The sequence below is a fragment of the Prionailurus viverrinus genome, chromosome B1 (genome assembly GCF_022837055.1).
Source record: "Prionailurus viverrinus isolate Anna chromosome B1, UM_Priviv_1.0, whole genome shotgun sequence".
NCBI classification, from domain to species: domain Eukaryota; kingdom Metazoa; phylum Chordata; class Mammalia; order Carnivora; family Felidae; genus Prionailurus; species Prionailurus viverrinus.
The window spans coordinates 60,417,449-60,439,467 of NC_062564.1; the positions used below are offsets into that span (position 1 = coordinate 60,417,449).

At 35.3% G+C, this 22,019-nt stretch overlaps 1 protein-coding gene across 1 annotated transcript in view; it reads right to left on the bottom strand.

Moving 5' to 3' along the window:
* Nucleotides 1–22,019, bottom strand: part of ANXA10 (annexin A10) — a 98,407-nt gene that overhangs the window by 50,699 nt on the left and 25,689 nt on the right. Inside the window, exons 2-3 of the mRNA XM_047856353.1 lie at nt 10,955–11,036; nt 1,095–1,189 (exon numbers count right to left, since the gene is read on the bottom strand). Of these exons, the coding sequence (XP_047712309.1) occupies nt 1,095–1,189; nt 10,955–11,036 (177 nt within the window). The remainder of the gene's footprint in view (nt 1–1,094; nt 1,190–10,954; nt 11,037–22,019) is intronic.

Consider the following 22,019-nt stretch of genomic DNA (forward strand, 5'->3'; position numbering starts at 1 on the left):
TAACCTGATGTATAAAATGTATGTAAAACTTTGGGTTAAAAAAATACTGAAAAATGGCCACTGTTCTAGCGGTACGCATATTAAAACAATATTAGATTTGCAATGCTACAACTTTTATGGTTTTTTGCATTCTCTTTCAAAAGAAAACGAGCACTGGTGTTACTGGAACATAAGCTAAGGTAGCAGTTTTACTTGGGGGGGGGGGGGAGTTGGGAAAAAGCATAACTGGCTTGCTTCCGTGGCATAATTCAACTAATTTCACCAGTAGTGGTAGCTTCTTCGATTATTAGTTTATTCTACAAGAGAGGGCTATCCTTTATTCCTGTATTATAGCTGTTCAAAGACTGAGGTTTAGAGATGGAGTGAATTTATAAGAGCTAACTCTATCGAGAAAGTTTTATGATAGTGTTTCATCAATAATGCTCAGTTGACAAAGTAATTGCTATTTCAGGCCCTTTTGGCCTGAAGAGTTTTTGTTCTGAATCTGTGGTTTAAATGCATAACAAAAGAAAGGAATCTTTAATGGTACTTGCTTTGAAATTAGAATGTGATTACTTTAAAGCACTAAGGATAGTTTTATTGCCTTAAACTATTTGTAACTGCCATTCTTTTTTAATGGTCTCTATAACTGCATGCTGTGAGAAGAAAAGCTAGTACAGAATTCACTTTGGTTGAGAGTTAGGTGAAGACCTGTGGGGAATTGCAGGAAAGATCTTATTTTTTTGACCTAGTGATCATTAGCCCTTTCCATGCCTTCCCTAAAGCTTGACACAGGGGTGTTTCCAGCGCAACATTTTTAGCCTAATTGGACCAACCAGCAGTGTAAGGCCACCAGAACTTTCATTTTATGAAGCTGAGTGATTTTTGAGAAAGGACTGATGGAGTCAGTGTGAACATGCCTCACACATAGATACGTCTTTCTTACATTCCTTGAAACATGTTAGAGGCATAGGAACTCTGTGTCTGACATACAGTGGAGTCTGAGATCTTTGTAATCTGCAAGACTGAAAAGAATAACAGTATCTGTTTTCTGAGAGTGTTGTCATTTCCCAGGAGTTTGTCCTAGAAATAGGTCAAGATAAAGAAGACCCTACCCGGCCATACATGCTCTGATATGCCTCTGCAATCATCAGCCTTTGTGCGTTACAACGTTGAGTTAGAATGTCGATCAGCATGTCTTTGTCACAGCCTGGAAAAGAATAATATTTGAAGATTAGTAAAGTTGCTACTTTGTAGTTTGGAAGAACCCATTATCTAAGGATCAAAAACCATTGTGTGAGCATTTTCCCTGATGGTACTTTAAAGCAGTGAGCAATTTTAACTAAAATTGGAAATCACAGAGCAACACTTGATGAAGGCTTGGTTCTTCCTATCTCTCAATTTGGTGCTATTACTACAGACTTTCCTTTAAAAGGATCCAATTAAAAAATACAGAGGAATAAAAAATATGGTCTTTCTTCAGCCATCTCTCCTACCCCACTGAAAAAGGCTTCCTTGACTTTAGGCTGCTTGGTGTTTAAAGGAGTACATCTTTCTCATTTAAAAGATCCTTCCTTGTGGAGAAAGAAATTATGAAAGTACAAGGGATGTGTACCCTTGTGAGGGACTGTGTGAACCTCTCATGGTTTGCACAGAATATGGTCTCTCTGTACTGCAACCGGGGCTGTTTCTGAGCTGTATGAGGCCTCCATTTCCTTATACGCCAATTCATTATACTGATATAACACCCAAATGCACAACTAGTTTAGATAAATTTAGTTCTAATTACAGTCATAGCAGAGTGACCAAGAAGGCCTTAACATTTGCCTCAGCTTGACTAAAATTTAGACAGGTTTCTTTCTGACTATAAGCCCTTGCTTGATCTCCCCTTGTGAGGGCATTTACTTTGGAAAACTTGGCAACTGTAATTTCGTTTTCCTTTGAGATATAAATCTTCTGTCAAATCACTTGCCAGTTTACAATCCAGAAATGTCTTTCCCAAAAACTTGGGAGCCATCCCTTTGAAATATAATCATCAAGAAAGATAAGAATCCCTATCTCCCAGTCTCCGTGGGAGGGTTAAGAACCTAACTTTCTTAAGTACTAGTCAGCAAACACAGATGGCCTAATCACATTGACAAACACCCCTGACTCCCAGAGTTCTCCAATACTTTTCAACTGGTTCACTGCCCTCCTACCACTCTGCTTAAAATTTCTTGCCATTTGTTTCAGAGGAACTGAGTTCAGTCTTTCTCCTCTGTTGGTAAAGTCTTGATTTCTGTTGCAATAGTCTTGAATAAAGTCTTCCTTGCCTGTTTAATTCTGTGTGGTACAACTTTTCTTTGACCAAAGGAGATATTTAATGGAGATGAGGAGAAAAATGAATTGAAAGGCTAGACTGTTAAGCAGATCATCTTTTGGGAAATTAAAGCCATTCTGGATGCCCTTAGGTTCTTAGGAAAGCTGAGTCAGGTGCTGAAATATCCAGTGAATGAGGGCTAGTGACTAGAATTTACATAGATAACTATGCCCATTGAAACAAAAGGAAGAGGAGGATGTTTTATGCAGGTGAGAGAAATGATCTGAAGGTGTAAAATGGAAGGAGAGAGGCAAAGAATCAGCTCCAAAAACTGAAATTTATGGTTTGTGAGAGGCAGAGAGCATCATATTCCCCTGGGGTTAGCTGGTTAATGCGTTGGACTCAAAGGATGTTAAGTAGTTCTGTAGGAATCTGTTAACTTCATGATGGGAATTCCAAAGTGAACAAATTTTTAATAATAAATAGAAGATTTTTAAATTATATCTATTGTCATTTTTACTATGATCACACTTATATAATTATTATATTCTTCTGCTTTTTGTTGTTCCATTGAGATTATCTACAACCTACCTCTGACTGAATCTTCATTTTTCAAAGCGCTCATACCAATTCTTGCTCATTTATTTTTCCAGGATATTTCAGATTAACTTAATATGGACCTCAAAAATGTATTAAACATTTTTAATTTTTTTTTTAACGTTTATTTATTTTTGAGACAGGGAGAGACAGAGCATGAACGGGGGAGGGTCAGAGAGAGAGGGAGACACAGAATCCAAAACAGGCTCCAGGCTCTGAGCTGTCAGCACAGAGCCCAACGCGGGGCTCGAACTCACAGAGTGCGAATCGTGACCTGAGCCAAAGTCGGCCGCTTAACCGACTGAGCCACCCAGGCGCCCCTAAACATTTTTAATTAAAATAGCTAAATTTAGGAATCCATGTCGAAAGTTGTGTTTTTGTCACTGTATTTGCTAAGTTATTTCGGTGTTTTTCTTTTCTAAAAGACTTAGTAAAGGTTTGTAGAGTTTTTGAAAATGACAAGAAACTTTATTTTGTTAAAAATATTCATATTTGTGGGGCTCGTGGGTAGTTCAGTCAGTTAAGCGTCTGACTTCATCTCAGGTCGTGATCTCATGGTTCACGAGTTAGAGTCCTATGTCAGGTTCTGTGCTGACAGCTCAGAGCCTGAAACCTCCTTCTGATTCTGTGTCTCCCTGTCTCTGCCCCTTCCCTGCTCACACTGTCTCTTTCTGTCTCTCAAAAATAAGTAAACATTAAAAAAATTTAAAAAAAATCATGTTTGCATGACTGTTGACATTTAAAGTTACATCATTTGTATTTTGTTTCTTAACACATAATTGCATAATTAAATAAATGATATTGAATTTGTGTAAACATAACATTGCCTTGTATTCAGAAAAATTATTGAACCCATAATTTTTAGTAACTTTTTAGTTGATTAGCTTAGATTTTGAGATACAAATAATATACTCTGCACATAATAAGAATTTTGATTTCTTCTTTACAGTAACTGTAAGTTTTTCTTTCTTACCTTTTTACATTATGACAAGAATTTCTAGATAATTCTTATTTTCTGGTTTAACAGAAAAGCATGGTATCATGAACCATAGCAGTTTTGTAAGCTTTTACAATATACAGTTGATTCTTGTTATTTGTGGTAGTTTTCTACACAGGTGTCATGAACACTGAATTAACAGATACTGAACTATTTCTCTGAGGGGAAATATACAGTTGTGTTTCTACAACCTCTGGTCACAACATTTTTGTCAACAGAAATGCCATTTACGTTACATATATTTGTTAGCCAATGTCCTGGTAAAACATGCCTGTCTCATCAGCATTGAAAGCCTTCATTTCCTCATGTATAAAATTTATATTTTTTGCATAAAATTTTTCTGTATAAAATTTAAGAGGTATTTTTAAAGAATATCTTAAGGAGGTATTCTTCTACAGCCTACTGATCTACAGAACTTGTTCAGCTGAAAGTTTAACCGTTTTATGCTCTATCACCTTTTGAAACATGCAAGCCATCTAGCACTTTCAGAAGAAAGCTGATAGTTACACTTTTTTATACTATTATTAGCTTGTCATCTCATGAACTCACAAATTTAACTGCTTTTCCATAGCTTCATAACATAGAACAGATGTTACTTCAGCATTTTTCTGGACAGCTTCATGCATTGATCAGTGAATTTTATGTTTTTTTCGGAATGTACTATATTAGTGATTTATTCACATTGATCTCATGGCCAACAGCATTAGAACTCATGTCTGAATGAGGCTTATCCGATGCACATGTTTCCTCCATAATATTTCTTCTTGTGCTTGGGAACACTCACCAGCACTCCAGCACAACATTTGTTGGGGGCATTTTAAAGAATACAATTACCAACCAAAAGCATAAAGATGCAAAAAATGTAGCATTAAATAGACTACAAAAAGAATATTTGTTAACAGTATGAGAGCTGTGGCAAGGAGGCAAAGCATCGTTTTGTCTAATCTTAGCTGGTAGTAGGTACTCTGGTGACTCAAAGTTTTCATGTCTCTGCACATGTCTGTTAATGACCATGAAAACACTACAAATATTGATTTTGGTGTTATAAGTAAATTTTAGCCAGTAGGCAAATGGGCAAATGTGGAATCTATGAATAATGAACATTGACTATATGGTCAAATAGGTAAAAGTGTCCTACCAGGCAAGAAAATACTTATTACTAAAATTTCAAATTATATCTAAATAACACTGAGTGGCCTACACAGATAGATTATAAGTAATGAGATAGAGGAAGATATACTATGCTAACATAATGAAAAAAAAGCTGGAGTAACTATATTATTTTTAACACAAAAGACTTCAGAAGAAGGAAAATTATTAGGGATAAAGAGGGCCATTCCATAATGATAAAGGGGCCAATTCTCCAAGATGATATTATAAATCTTAATGTGTGTGAGCCTGGTAAAAAAGCATCAAAATACATGAGGCAAAAACTGATAGAATTGCTAGGAGAAACAGATGAATCCACTATTTTATCTGGAGTTTAATGCCTCTTTATCATAAATGGATAGATTCAGCAGGCAGAAAACTTGTAAGAACATGGTTGAAATGAGCAACATCATCAATCAAGTCGATATAACTGATATCTATAGAATACTTCATCCAACTGCATCCAAGGAAAGCAACGGATTATTTATTCTTCTATAGCTCATATGTAACACTAAGACTACATAAAATATACCTTAACTGGTTTAAAATAATAGAAACTATGCAAAATATTCTCTCAGACCACAGTGGAATTAAACTAGAAATAAGTAACAGAAAGATAGCTGGACAACTCTAAAATTCCTGGAGATTAAACAACACACTTGTAAATAACACATGGGTCAAAGTAGACTCAAGAAAATTTAAAAAATTCAAACCAAATGAAAATGAAAATATAAGCTATTAAAATTTGTGGTATGTAGCAAATGAAATGATTAGAGGACATTTTGTAGCATTGAATAAATATGTGGGAAATTAAGAAAGACCTAAAATCACTAACCTAAATTTCCACCTTAAGAAATCAGAAAAAAAGAACAAATTAAATCTAAAGTGGGCAGAAGCAAAGAAACAATGAAAATTAAAGTAGAAATCAATTTAACTGAAAACAGAAAATTAAGAGAGAAAAGCATTTAACCTGAAAGCTCATTCTTTGAAAAAAATCAATAAATTTGGTAAGCTGCTAGCCAGGTTAACTAAGAAAAAAAAAGAGAAAAGATATAATTACTAATATCAGAAACGAAAGAAGATATGTTATTACAGATACTATGGATATGAAAAGAATAGTAAAGGAATACTAAGAACAACTCTGTGCCCTCAAATTTGATACTGTAGATGAAATAGACAATTTCTTCAAAGACATAGTCTACCTAAACTCACACAAAGAAAAATAGACAGTATGAATAGGCCTATGTCTTTTAAAGAAATTAAATAAATATTAAATAACTTGTCAAAACAGAAAGCACCTGGCCCTGATGGGTTCACTGGTGAACTCTACCAAATTTTTTAAAAATTTTATTTTAGAAAGAGAGCATCAGTAGGGAAGAGGAGCAGAAGGAGAGAGAGATTGAGAGAGAGAGAGAGAGAGAGAGAGAGAGAGAGAGAGAGAGAAAGAGAAAGAGAGAGAGAGAGAGAGAGAGAGGGAGAGAAAGAGAATCTTAAGCAGACTTCATGTTCAGAATAGAGCCCAATGAGAGACTCGATCCCATGACCTTGGGATCATGACCTGAGCTGAAATCAAAGCTGTATGCTCAACCAGCTGAACCACCCAGGTGCCCCTCTACCAAACTTTTAAAGAATAAAATTATATGATTTTTTTTACAATCTCTTCCAGAAGATAGTAGTAGACGAAATACTTCCTAAATCATTCTATGAGGTCAGCATTACCCTAATACCAAAACTAGAGAAAATATTACAAGAAATGAAAACTACAGACCAGTATCTGTCATGAACACAGAAGTAAAATTTCCTTAAAAAACTGGTAAATTGAATTCAATGTTGTAAAAAAGAATTGTGTATTATGACCAAGTGGTGTTTATTTAAGGTATTCAGGTCTTATCTCAGTATTTGAAAATCAATTGGTATAATAGAGAAGAAAAATTGTTGACTGTATCAACAGATGAAGAAAAAGCATTTGAAAAAAATCCAACACGTATTCAAGATGAAAACTCTGAATAAAACCTATAAGGAACATTATACTTAATGGTGACAAAGACTGAACAAGGCAAATAGCATGGACTGTTTCAAAAAGATTAATTTTGACTTGTATGCAGCTTTGTGAAAATTCAGGCATGTAGTTTAAAAATAATTCAGGTTGTCCAGTATCTCACAGGGACGATTTGGAAATTATATTTGTTAACTGAGACAAAATAAACACAGTTGTTCTGAGACTACACGGATAACGAAGACAGTTTCGACTGGTAAGGAACTGGATACTGAACTGCACTATTAACGAATGTTGACTGAGAGTTATTCCTTTTTAGTATGATTGGTGAATTTTTATACAACTTAAGACAATTAAAATTTTTTTTAAGTTTATTTTTGAAAGAGAGAGACTGAGTATGCGTGGGGGAGAGGCAGAGAAAGAGAGAGAGAGAGAGAGAGAGAGAGAGACAGAATTCGAAGCAGGCTCCAGGCTCTGAGCTGTCAGCACAGAATCTGACATGGCACTTGAACCCATGAGCCATGGGATTATGACCTGCGCCGAAGTTGGATGCGTAACCAACTGAGCCACCCTGGTGCCCCACAACTTAAGACAATTTTTGTTAAAACTGCTCATTTTCATTTGCTTTAAGGTATTTTTTTTTCTTCCTTGTTTTTCTAAATAAAGCACAGTAGCCAGGTCAAAAATCAGCAAGTGAGACTACAGTAGACTCGAAAGCTTCTGAAGAGCAAAAGAAACAATTAACAGAATGAAAAAACAACAAAAAAAAAAAAAACTACAAGAAAGGGAGAAAAGATTTGCAAATCATATACTTGATAAGGGATTACTGTGTTGTGTACTTGAAAGTGTCTAAGAGAGTTAATATTAAATGTTCTCACCATCACAACAAACAACACAGTATTCTTAACTGTAATCACAATGCTGTATATTAGATTCCCAGAATTTATTCCTCTAATAATTGAAAGCTTGACCAGTAACTCCCCATTTCCCCACCCCTCAGCCCCTGGTTGTTTTCATGAGTTCCGTTGTTTTAAATTCTGCATATAAGTTATATCATACAGTATTTGTCTTTCTGATTCATTTGCTTAGCATAATGCCCTCAGGATTTATCCATGTTTTCTCAAATGGCAAGATTTTCTTCTTTTTATGGCTGAATAATATTCCACTGTGTGTGTGTGTGTGTGTGTGTGTGTGTGTGTGTGTGTGTGTGTGTGTAGAGAGCGAGAGAATGAGAATCCCGTTTTCTTTATCAATTCATCTGTTGATGGACACTTAAGTTGCTTTCATGTTTTGGCTATTGTGAAAATACTACAGTGAATATGGGGGTGCAGATATCTTTATGAGAGAGTTACTTCATTTCCTTTAGATAAACACCCAGAAGTAGGATTGCTAGGTCATATGGAAGTTCTGTGTTTAATTTTTTGAGGAACCTCCATACTGTTTTCCATTGTGGCTATACCAGTTTACATTCCTACCAGTGGAAATTCCCTTTTCTCCACATTACTTGTCTTTTTGATAGTAGTCATCCTAACAGGTGTGAAGTGATATTTCATCATAGTTTTTATTTGTATTTACCTGATGATTAGTGATGTTGAGCACCTTTTCATGTACTTATGGGCCATTTATATGTCTTCTTTGGGAAAGTGTTTATTCAGGTTCTTTGCCCATTTTTAATAGAATTATTTGTTTTTTGCTATTGAGTTGTATGAGATTCTTCTGTAATTTAGATATTAATCCCTTGTCAAGTATATGATTTGCAAATCTCTGCTCCCTTTCTGTAGTTTGCTTTTCCAGCTGTTGTTTCTTTTGCTCTTCAGAAGCTTCTAGTTTCTGGCTGCTGTGTTTTATTTAGAAAAACAAGAAAGCAAAAAAAAAGTACTCTAAAGCAAATGAAAATGAGAAGTATTAACAAAAATTGTCTTAAGTTGTGGGGCACCATAGTGGCTCAATTGGTGAAGCGTCCAACTTTGGCTCAGGTCATGACCTCATGGTTCAGAGTCATCAGGATGGATAGATGTTTAAAGCATTTTGATCTGTGTTCTTGCTCTGGCATGCCAGAGTGGACAGTATGCAATCAAAACCAAAACCTCCTGAAATTCTTCAGTCTAAAACACTGACAAGCAAAAAATTACAATGGTCAAAATGAATCCATAGTCTGACACTCCAGTTGCTATGACAGGAAAATTGAAATTGGAGCAAAGAAAAATTTTTTCAGTGAATAGATTGATCTATAGTTTTAAAGCAAAAATTACTCTCCTGTAGACAAAGTTAATCTATAACTTTTTGTTAACTTGTCTCTGTATTTTTTCTATAATGACTGATATTTTAAAAGGCATGAAAGCTTGCAAACTCCTAAAGTCAACTTTAGAGAGCATATTTAAAGTCCTTTATTGTTTTCCTCTGAGATTCTGCTAGTGAATAAAACACAAAAATGAGCATGCATGCATGCATGTGTTCATGTGCATGTACACACATACACGCGCGCACACACACACACACACACACACACACAGAGCATAGTTCTCTTAAAGGCGACCTTATCTTTAAAGTTAAGAGCTTAATTTCTTATGAAAGGCTTTGCATGTTCTGTGCAAACATTTCGATATTTATCTTCATGCTCACAGGAAGTCTTAAAACAGGTTTTAGTTAAGGAAAATATATGGATGTTTAACAGCTCCATTTCGTTTCTTTTTTTTTTAAATTTTTTAAAATGTTTTTATTTATTTTTGAGACAGAGAGAGACAGAGCATGAATGGGGGAGGGTCAGAGAGAGAGGGAGACACAGAATCCGAAGCAGGCTCCAGGCTCTGAGCCATCAGCCCAGAGCCCGATGCGGGGCTCAAACTCACGGACCAGGAGATTGTGACCTGAGCTGAAGTCAGACGCTTAACCGACTGAGCCACCCAGGTGCCCCTCCATTTCGTTTCTTAAAAATTAAATCTTTTTAAAAAGAACTCAACAGTTTTCCTCCCTTATCTCTATATTCCTTTTCTAAACTCTAGATTCAATTCATTGAATATCCAATTAAGAATCCGCATGCCAAACTCTATGCTCTGGGAACTCTCTGAAGTCAGTAGTGACACAAAAGGACAAGCACAATGAAAATGAGATTGGGGGTGACTGGGTGGCTCTGTCCCTTAAGCATCTGACTTTGGCTCAGGTCATGATCTCACAGTTCATGGGTTGGACCCCCACCTTGGGCTCTATGCTGACAGTTTAGAGCCTGGAGCCTGCTTTGGATTTTGTCTCCCTCTCTCTCTGCCCCTCCTCTGCTCATCCCTCTTTCTCTCTGTGATAATTAAACATTAAAAAATTAAAAAAAAAAGAAAGAAAATGAGATCAGTGACATAGGAATGCAGGAGAGGGTGCCCCAGAGGTTGGCATGGTTTGTTGGGTCTGGAGTCCCCAAAGAACAATTCAAAGAGGTGGAACTATTTGAAGAGGATCTTGAATAGAATTTGGATACAAAATAACAGGAGAAGAAAAAAGCATTACAGGCAGGGGATTATTGGACTAGTTTATAGAGATGTGGAAAAGCAGATCCAATTTGGGGAATAGCAGAAAGTCTGATTTAGCTGGAAATGGAAGTAGCAAAAAAAAAAAAAGGCTAGAAAACAAACAAAGGCAAAGAAAGATGTTTTTCCCCAGATTAAGGTTTTTTGGTTTGGGGTTTCTTTTAGTAGTTAGTGGTGAGACATTTAAGGATTTAAGATAACAACATGTGAAGATCAGATTTGCAATTGAGAGCACAAATTAATTTCTCCATTATTGTCCTTTTCTATTATTTTTCTTCTTATTCTAGTTCATTGCCCAGCTTTTTGTTTTAATCCACATTTACCTTCCATTAGACATCAGCTATTTACACCCATATTATAATATTAAAGCAAGGTAAAGTGAAAAAATTACAGTAAAAGATGATAGAAATGATCTGGCTTACCAAATCCTTGGAGTGCTCCCTCTAGCATTTGGGCATCCATTATGGGGTTGAAATTGGGAGCTGGGAAGATGGTTCCTTGCACCTGGTGGGAAGGGTGAATGAGAAAGAGATTGCAGTGTTTTACCAAAAAGATTTCAACAGTTCTTTTTGCAGATAAATGGAAATAAAAATACATTCCATATATTTAAATTACTCTAAGACATACACATAAATCTATTAGATGTGTTAATTGTATATTAATTGCATGGAGCAAATTTGGTTGTTGTTTTTTAATCCACTGGCCTTATTATATTGACATCTATTATTCATCTAGGAAATTGAGATACTAGAACCAATAGTAGAAAATGTGAAAGCCAAATAAATATAAATCTTTGTAATAAACAGTAAACATTTTCTCAGGAGTTGATGGCTGTTTTAGAGAAACTGAAGAGAGAACTCTATTGGGGGGGATTCATGACATTCATATGAAATAGAAGTGGCACTTGCCACCATAGCTTTTTTATGCATCAGGGACCTTAAAATCATGTTAGAGAAAACAGAAATATTTGAATTTGGATTATGGGATTCATAAAAATCTAGGTGATATCGATAGGGCAGAGATTTTTTAGCTGAAACTTGCAGCTGCAGAGGAAAACATAAAAACCTGACTGACATTCCATTTAAATTCTCTCTCTTGCTAATAATAAAATGGCAGAACATTTGTGTTGGGCTTTGAATACACAGTCTATTATTTCAGACAGAGCCAGCCAGGACTAGGCACTGTAACATCATACTCAGCACAAAAGAATTGTCAATCAAAATTTATTAAGAATGGGAACTCCGCCCCTCCCCTCTGTTTGTTGTCAGTGTGGCCAGAAACATCGGGAGAAAAAGCCTTCCCCTAGCAAATGGGTCTACTAGGCCTTGAGAACTCAAGCATTCACCAAGCTCTTCTGCAAGAATAATATCTTAGATGAAGATGAAGTTTTCTAGTGCCCATTTTCTAACAGTAGTAAATTAATTAACGAGAAGACTGCACCATCATTTCTAGTCCAAGAAATATACATATACAAATACCAAAATATTTATGAAAAGATTTTGGGGGGTTAAAAGCATTGTTCATTTGAATGAACTCTAAAATTTAAATTCTGTTTGGATTTCATTTGACTAATATTAATGATCATGAGGCTGTCTATTTGAAGGAGACTGGGAATCAATTGTGCTATGGCCATATTTTCATAAGTACAGCCATGTTAGTAAGACATTCTTCTTAATTACATATATGGCAGATGTACATAATTAAAATGAAAATATGGTATGCATGTTACATTGCTAAAGTGCATGAAGTTTGCTTCTGATATTCAAGTTTAGTGGAAATGATCCAGAGACTAATTTCTCTTGAGCCAATCCTCAATTCTGGGAGCTATTTATTAGGAGACAATATGAATGTTACCTCCTTTATCCACTAACCTGTTCCATTGGTCTCTATTAAGAAGATAGACTTTGATTCTTCTTTTACTTATTAAATGCAGTTTAAATAGTAGATTCTAATGTAAATTCCTAGGTTGAGTTCTCCTCACCTGAAGCATTTTTTTTTGAATCTTGTTATCCTAGAAAAATGAAAGCTTTAAACTTTTGAGAGAAGAGCCATCTATTGAATGTGAAATTGTTTTCTGCTATTTGTCATTGCCTTTTTTGTCCATGTAGTTCTTTCTAGGTTTTTTTCCCCCATTGGGAAAATAAAGTGTTTTTTTTGAGGCATGGAAAAGAGATACTTTATTTCCCCTATTTTAGGAGTTGGAAGATTTGTTTGGATAAGTCTTGTGTGGACAATACCATTTTCTTTTTTTTTTTTTTTTTTTTTTTTGCCTTGGAGACCTTAATTTTGCTGTCTGCTATTAGCTAACGGGCTGTTTTAAACTATAAGAGACAAAATGTATTTGAAAACAATAAGACATATTCTTAAACGTGGTAAATTAATGTAGGCAATTTTAAGCACAGAGTATGCAAATTTTCACTACAAAACATCTCATTACTGGCTAGACTAGGATCTTTCAGAATTTCTATTGGAGTGCTATAAAATAAAAGCATATACCTTTATAGGGAAGAAAAAAAACTCTAAAATTTATAGGTAAAGGAAGTTGTAAATGTTTATAATGACTTATCGGACACAATCTGTAGGTGAAAGAGGTATTTTTTCTTGTGTTAATCCTTGTACAGATTAATAGTGCAACATACTTTTACAATATAATGTAAAAATTACTTCTTTTTTCTTTATGGTTCTCATATTGTTTGCCATTTAAACTCATTATTTTCTTGTCAGCTGGCATTGTTAATATGCTAAAACTCTTCTGGAAAAAAATTCAACACGAAGTAAAGGAAAATTGTAAAAGCTTAGTAATTCACAAAGCACAATTTTTCTAGTATGTATTTGTCATTTATGCCCATTTATATATCATAGCAGAACATTTTTTTTATTTATTTTTAAAGTTTATTTATTTTGAGAGAGAGTGCATAGTAGAACATTTTATTTATTTATCTATTTATTTATTTACTATTTTAAAAATTTATTTACTTATTTTGAGAGAGAGAGAGAATGCATGGTGTGGAGGGGGCAGAGAGAGAGATGACAGAGAGAGAAGCCAAAGCAGACTCAGCACGGAGCCTGATGCATGACTCAAACCCATGAGCTGTGAGATCATGACGTGAGTTAAAATCAAAAGTAGGACACTCAACTGACTGAACCACCCAGGCAACCCCATTATATTTCTTTTTATGCCAATTATTATGTTTTAATTAAGCTAAAGTGAGCAATATTATTCCATATAAGGCACACACTTAATGTTCCTTTCACTTATTTTGTCATTGTATACTAGTTTTGTCATTTATTTATTTATTTATTTATTTATTTATTTATTTATTTAGAGAGTGAGAGTGAGGAAGGGACAGAAAGAGAGGGAGAGACTGAGAGTCCCAAGCAGGCTCCACACTGTCAGTGGGGATCCTGATGCAGGGCTTGAACTCATGAACTGTGAGATCATGACCTGAACTGAAATGAAGAGTTGGAGTCTTAACTGACTGAGACACCCAAGTGCCCCCTGATTTTGTCTTTTAATAATAGTATTTTTCCAGTTTTATTAAGCTGTAATTGATATGTAACATTGTGTAAATTTAAGCTGTATAACATGATGTTTTGATATATGTATATAATGCAAAATGATTGCCACAGTAAGGCTGATTAACACATTTATCACCTCACAGTTTCATTTTCATTCTGATAGGAACATTTAAGAGCTACTCTTAACAACTTTCAAGTATATGATATAATATTGTTAACTAAAATCACCACGCTCTATGTTAGATCCCCAGACTTTTTCTCCTTATAGAAACTGGAAGCTTGTACTCTTTGACCAACATCTCCCAATTCCACACTCTCCACCCCCCTGACACATACCCCTGTCAGCCCCTGGCAATCACCAATCTTTTAATGATCATTTGAACTAAACTGACCAGTTAAGTCTATTGAAACAGTCAATTATAAATTTTTAATTTTCTTCCCTGAATTAAATAATTTGAAACAAAAAAGATTGATTAATGGTTTGGGGCCATACAACTTTTTCAAATGACTATGATATAACTATAGGTAGATACTCATCTATTTTAAGGTAATTTGATCTTTCCTTTGGATATTTTCCCCAAAATTTGTGCTCAACCATATTCTATACATTCCTTAATACACAATATCAGTGTCTCTGATGAAATTTATGCTGACCATTTCTTTTACTAACTCCCTAGCATTTACTGCATTTTTATTTAAAATCTGTACTTTATGTTTTCCTATTTGCTATCTATTCTTAAAATGGGGAATTTCACTGTGTCGTATAGGGTACACATCGTTTTATAACATATTGCCCTAAGTATTTATTCTTTGTCTTCATTTCTTCTCCTTCTAATTATATTTTATGTCCCTTGACCACAGAAGGCATATTAATTCTATGTCATGATTTTCTACATAGTGAGACCTTTTTAAAAAATATTCTTGGGGCGCCTGGGTGGCTTAGTCGGTTGAGCGTCCGACTTCAGCTCAGGTTATGATCTCGCGGTCTGTGAGTTCGAGCCCCGCATCAGGCTCTGGGCTGATGGCTCAGAGCCTGGAGGCTGCTTCCGGTTCTGTGTCTCCCTCTCTCCGCCCCTCCCCCATTCATGCTCTGTCTCTCTCTGTCTCAAAAATAAATAAATGTTAAAAAAAAAAGAAAAAAGAAAATATTCTCATCTACTGGTGATGTTACTTAAGTTAAATGATTTCTTAAAAAATAAAATATTTGGCTGAATGACCTGGCTTTATACACAATTAATATAATAAAACTTTTTTTATTTTTTTACAAATACAGACCATACATGAATTAAGCAGATTCTTTTAGTCATTATATTTATCATATTTATTGTTTTGTATTAGGAAAATTGAACAGAGACAAATAAAGGAGACAGACAAATAAGAATTACCCTGGAGAAGAGGTGTAGGAGAGGGAGGTGTTCCTAGTTTGCTAGGGCAAAAAATTTTCCAACCACATGTATGAGCAAGTAAGTGATCTGGGAAGAGAGAGCACAGCAAGTCTTGAAAACTGATTCATGTGAGAAACAGGATAGAGGCGAGGAGTGGCAAAGGCAGGATTACTAAGGGACATCTAAAGACTTTTTTGGGGGGAGGGGATCAAATCTTTTTAATAATTTAAATATTTATTGATTTTTGAGAGAGAGAGAGGGAGAGAATGAGCACAGGAGAGGCGGGGGGGGGGGGGCGGGGTGTGTGTGTGGGAGACACAGAATCTGAAGCAGGCACCAAGCTGCTGTCAGCACAGAGACCGACGTGGGGCTGGAACTCATGAACTGTGAGATCATGACCTGAGCGAAGTCAGAGGCTTAACCAACTGAGCCACCCACGTGCCTGTCAAACTATTTTATTGAGCAGCTTTGAGGGAAGGTCAAAGGGGAGGAGCAGAAGGTGACCCTACGTCCTCTGTGAGGCCAGAATCTTCCTAGCTTCACAGTCACTGAAAAGGGACATTTAAAGATTTTTATTTTTAAATGTTTTTTTTTAATGTTTATTTTTGAGAGAGGGCGCGCGCGCGCGCGCACACACACACACACACACCACACACACACACACACACACACACACACACACACACGAGCGTGGGAGGGGCATAAAGATTTTTAAGCATGAGAGTAAAGGATGACACACAAAAAAGTGAGGTAGGTAGCAGAGGTACGTAATTTAGAAACCCAGTTGAGATATAATGCACTCCTGAACAGAGACAAACAGCGTGTTCTTAATACAGATTGCTTGCTTAGCTGAATGTGATTTAACTTACTAATTGTTGAGATGTATTTTAACTGAATGCAGTAATAGTATTTAGTCTTTTGGAAGGGTCAGAGGCTATTGTTTTGGGTGTTTTGAGCATATATACCTCTTAAAGCGATGTTCTATTTTATACTCGTGTTAGAGCAAATTGGGAATTTCAAAAAATCGGACACTTTCAGATGTGACATGAAAAATAATGTGCATACGGTAAAATTATCTTATTTATCTTGCTTTGAAAATTGACAGATTTAGAAATAGTATCACTTGTCAAAGGCAAAATAAATTCTAATGCCTGTCATTTCCATTTAAATTCTTACCACAAGGTAATCAAAATATAATCTTTGCTTCTAGTCATTTGTGAATTTAGGTTTTGACAGAGGAATACAAAATACTCCCTTTTTAAATTTTTTTTTTCAACGTTTATTTATTTTGGGGACAGAGAGAGACACAGCATGAACGGGGGAGGGGCAGAGAGAGAGGGAGACACAGAATCGGAAACAGGCTCCAGGCTCTGAGCCATCAGCCCAGAGCCCGACGCGGGGCTCGAACTCACAGACCGGAGATCGTGACCTGGCTGAAGTCGGACGCTTAACCGATTGCGCCACCCAGGCGCCCCAAAATACTCCCTTTTTAAAAAACAGAATAAACTGCCTCATAAACTCACTAAGCAGAAGAGCATGAGTAATTTGTAGATTTAAAGTTAGCTCTAGAATCTCTTCTGAGTAAATAATGAATAGATTTCTTTAACTGACAGAAAAATTTTTAAATTATTTCCTGGAACTGAATAAAAACTGAGAAAAAACACATATATTTTGCTCATGAGGTTGATAAAATTATTTGCATCATCTCAGATCAATAGGCACATCAATAAGTACATCATATTTCACTTATTCACAGCTACCCCAAGGGCCAGGGTCCGTAAAACCATATCCCTCCAAAGTCAGCACTCATAAGCTACCTACAGTTTAATCCTTTTTCTCATGTGTCTTTTGAGTTATACTCATATTGAGAATCTGAATGCCTTAAGACTTTTAGGCTGAAATATTAGCCATGCATGTTGACGATTTCATGGACTGGATGCTTGTTAGAATATAGGTTTCAGTGAATAGTTCAGCATCATCAAAATACCTTGGTTTTGGTGTAGTGGAGATGACTGTATCTCCAGTTAATTTAGTGTTGAAAAAATTTTTTATAAATATTTCAAATTTATTTTTGAGAGAGAGAGACAGAGAGTGAGCTGGAAAGGGTAGAGAGAGAGGGAGATACAGAATCCAAAGCAGGCTCCAGACTCGGAGCTGTCAGCACAGAGCCTGATGCGGGTCTCAAACTCACAAACTGTGAGATCATGACCTGAGCTAAAGTCTGATACTTAACCAATGGAGCCACCCAGGCGCCCCATTACTTTAGGATTTTTAGAACTCTAAGAGAAAATCTACAGAAATCTTGGGATTCCCTTTCCATAGAGCACTTCCCTTGAACCAGACATTTATTCATCTTTGGGGCATTGGTCCTTGGATCTCCATTGGCTCAGACCCAAATGCATTAAACTCTCCTGAAGGTATTCAGCCACCTAATCTCAGACTTCTATCTGACAAGAATTTTCTGATGAGGTTTCAGTGGCTTTAAACACAACACTGAAAGGTGGGTTGACAAGCATTGTTCCCCTCTCTCGCCCTTCCACAACTATTGTGCCCTTCAGTCCAGTCCTGTCAGCCCTATCCTTACAACATTTTTCATGTGATTCTCCTTTTTAAAATTCTGTCACTACTGCTTTAGTACAAGACTTTACCACTTTCTTTTGGTTTTATTTCAATATGCTGCTAAGTAGGTCTAATTTGCCTTCACTGCCAAGGATGATTCTTCTAAAAAGATCAAACACATCATTTGTCTGTCCATGACTAAAAATTCTTCTTTTTTTAAAGTTTATTTATTAATTTTGAGAGAGAGAGAGAGAGAGAGAGAGAGAGAGAAATACCCAAGCAGAGCCTGACACAGGGCTTGAACCCACAAACTGTGAGATCATGACCTGAGCGAAAACCAAGTGCCAGATGCTGAAATGACTAAGCCACCAAGGCGCCCCTCCATACCTAAGATTCTTAATACTCAAAGCAATGCTTCTCAATATTTGTTTTCTACTGTGGTGCACAGAATGGATGATTTTCACATAAAAGAAACATCCCTGGGAACATCTAGGGTTATGAACACATACCAAGATGCTGGCCTTATTGACATTTTATTTTTGCCTGCTCAACAGAGTATATTGTACTGTTGTACTGTTGAGTGTACTGTTGAGTGAAATTGTACTGTTGAGTGAAAATCTCATATTAGAGAGCAAAACATGAATTGTAAGTAATGGAAATTGTAAGCAAAGGATCCATACTTTGGATTATTAGCATTAATGGCAGTATTTATTATTTTCAGTGCATGGTGCAACTCATTCCTATGACTGAGAATAGATGACTTGTGAGGTTTAGTTCAGATATTCTAACAGAGTGAACAGTGTTCTTCATGACCTCGTCCTTTACTGTCTTTGTGGGTTTATGTCTTATTTTCTCTCTCCTGAACCTCTCAACTCCCATACCATGGCGTATAGCCACACACTCCAGCCAAAAGAGACAGCTGTATCTTATTTGTTCTGTTCCATAAATTGGGAATATTCCCCTTCTCCTTGCAACACACACATTCATCTCTGATTCATCTTATGATTTTTGTAAACATCTATTCAAGATTTAACTTTTAGGCTTTAGCTCCAGTGTCACCTCTCACAGGGAATCCTTCCTAATGCTTCCAGTAGAACTGTCTGCTCTTTCCCTGGTGTCTACAATTTTTCTAGGCCAGAATTGTAGTATATCCTGTTAGAGCACCAGTGATGTATCAGCCAAACATATTCATTTCTAACTGTACCAAGTTTCTAAGAATAATAAAATCTTCCTTTGTTTTGTTGAGAATGAACCTTAATGTGAGTAGTTGTGCAAATTTGGAGATTGAACTGTTCTTATGAATAAAGGAAGAATATTTGGATTTCCAGGAAACAATTTGGGAAGAGATGTGATAAATAACAAGAATGGATAGTGAGTTAGACTTACTTTCTGTGATTTCTCCCTGCTAGTCACAATTTTTTCATTAATATTTGTTAAAAGGTATTGTACATGGAATTTTTTTTCAGACTGGGGAAAAGGAGGAGTTATCTGGATGAGTCTGGGTGAAAAAAAATAATGTGTTGCTGTGTAGGCTCATATGGAGAAAAGATGTTGATAACATAAGATGTTACAAATTTAAAGTCTAGGGAAGGCTTCAGACTTTACATTACATAATCAGAGTATTTAAGGCAGTCTCATGTGTACACTCTCCACACAGACTCTGGCTTATGTGTCCTCCTGGTCCTTCAAGACTTGAACTCCCCAAAGACATAGATTGTGTGGTGTTATTTTATTAGAGGTATACACTGTATATGATTTGACAGCATTGCTGATTTAGCCTTTGCAGAGTTTTCAATAGATTGTCAGAATTTTGATTTCACCAAATTGGCTTGAAGTTTGGTTAAATATGACATGTTCACATTAGTTCTAAGTGCTAACTTTTAGTGTTTAAAATTCACAGCTGGAATATAGTTCTACACTATGTAATGTTATGACTGGGCTTAAAGTTTATGTGCAAATTCCCAGTTAAATTACTTAGTAGGCAATGCAATAAAAAGGTAATTATTTCCTGATCACCTTATCTCATTCAGAAACACCCTCTCCCTTCTTTTATTATCCTTATATTTCTAATGAGATTAGGAGGCTTGGAAACAAGGTCAAGATGTCACTGATCCAAAGAGACTGCAATTGACATGGACTTTGGAGACTGGGTCTTATTAGTGGAAGCTGAAAATGGAGGATAAAAAAGTTGAGTAACTAAAAGAGAATGAATCTGTATAAAAAAATTCAAGGAGAAAAATTGAGATTATAGGGGAAATAAAAATATATTTAGCGTGCACTCTAGAATACAAGAATGTGATCTTTAATATCCTAAAAGACTTAAACTTGGAATTTAGTGCAGTAGTATAGGAAATGTTCTCAACTTTTAACTCTAAGTACTTAGTACATCACTAATGTATTTTTAGTCAAATTTTGGAATTAACTTTAATATTATCATAATATAGAATGAGACAATTAGCTTGACGAAATATATATGTATATTAATAAATGTAGCTCTTAGTTACTGTAGTCTTATAGGATTTAAATATTGCAGGTCTTGTATTGAATAATTAGATAAATTATTTTGTGGTCACACTTGAAATAATTTCTTATTTTTATGCAGATATTTAGTGCATAATTTAAGGCACCCTAAACACTAATTTATTTTACCTTTACATATAGGTTACATATAATAGGTTATCATATCCCCTGTCAATTTATTCAATTATTTGATTTTTTCAGAAAGTTGAAATAAACAGTATGTGTAATAGATTGTGCTATGTACTATCATTAATTTTACTACTGTAAATTAAATGCATACACATAACTGATTTAAGGCAGATGAAAACTTATATCACAAAAATCTAATAAAATACTGTAGAATTTGGAGGAAAGAAATAGTTTAGCATAAAATAAGAGAGTTTAAGGGAAGTTTTCCTGAAGAAGTTTTGAGGCAATAATCTCATGTTTAATTAGATTTCAACAAGTGGAAATGTGTTGCTTGGAAGTCTCATGTTTTTTTTCAGGAGGCTCTACCTCATTTCCTGAGATAGTTTTATGGGTTAACATTATTCCTGTTTTGCTATTTCATATTATTTCTAGGCTAATTCCTCATCACAATTACAAATAGTATTAAATTCTTGGAGCTAAGAGAACATAAGACCTATGAGACAGAGTCCTACACATCATAGAGAAATATATATCTTACCATACATTTATATTATCATATATAATGGTTCTAAGGAAAATATTAGATAAAAATAAAGCTACTTATAGTGAAATAGAAAAACAAGAATTATAGATACTAAATGCTTTCAACTAGTAGGATTTTTAATATCATTGATCATTTGCACAAATATTCTGTATTAGCCAGATAGTTTAGAACTAATGGTATGAAATAAAATACAAAAAACTATGAATAATCATTTTTATTTCTTGATGTTATCTCTTTTTCCAAATAAATAATAGAATATGCCATAAAGGTATCATTACACATTTCAACAATATCTTCAGAATTATTTTCTTCTCACCTCATATTTTTAAAAATTTTTTAAGCAAATCTCTGAAAACCTCCTTCCACATCATGAAATGGTTTTGAGGGAGAAATTCTCTATAGTAAAGAATATAATCTATAAGCTTAACATCTTTCTTTGAGTGAAAAACTAGAAGGATTCTGAATAATTTAGGCAATAACTCCCCATTAGTTAGTATGACTTATTAGAAAAAACAGAATACTTGTAATATCGTGCAATCCCTCCTGCTTCAAGACAGCAATCACATTACAATCACTTTACCCTCAGATTGGTCTAAAGGATTTTTCAGGAGATAAGAGCACAGCATAAATCAAAGTGAATAAGAAGAACCTGCAGGGTTACAATAGCTTCTTCCCCAAAATAGAAACACACGGCTGGGACCACAGTGAGACTGATCATCAGATGATATTCTACATAATTATTTCAGCTGAAATAGAGGAACTTGTGTTCTTATAGGATCTTTTTGAAAGCTCTGTTGTTTAATGTCCTATGCTAATAAGGCTAAACGTGCA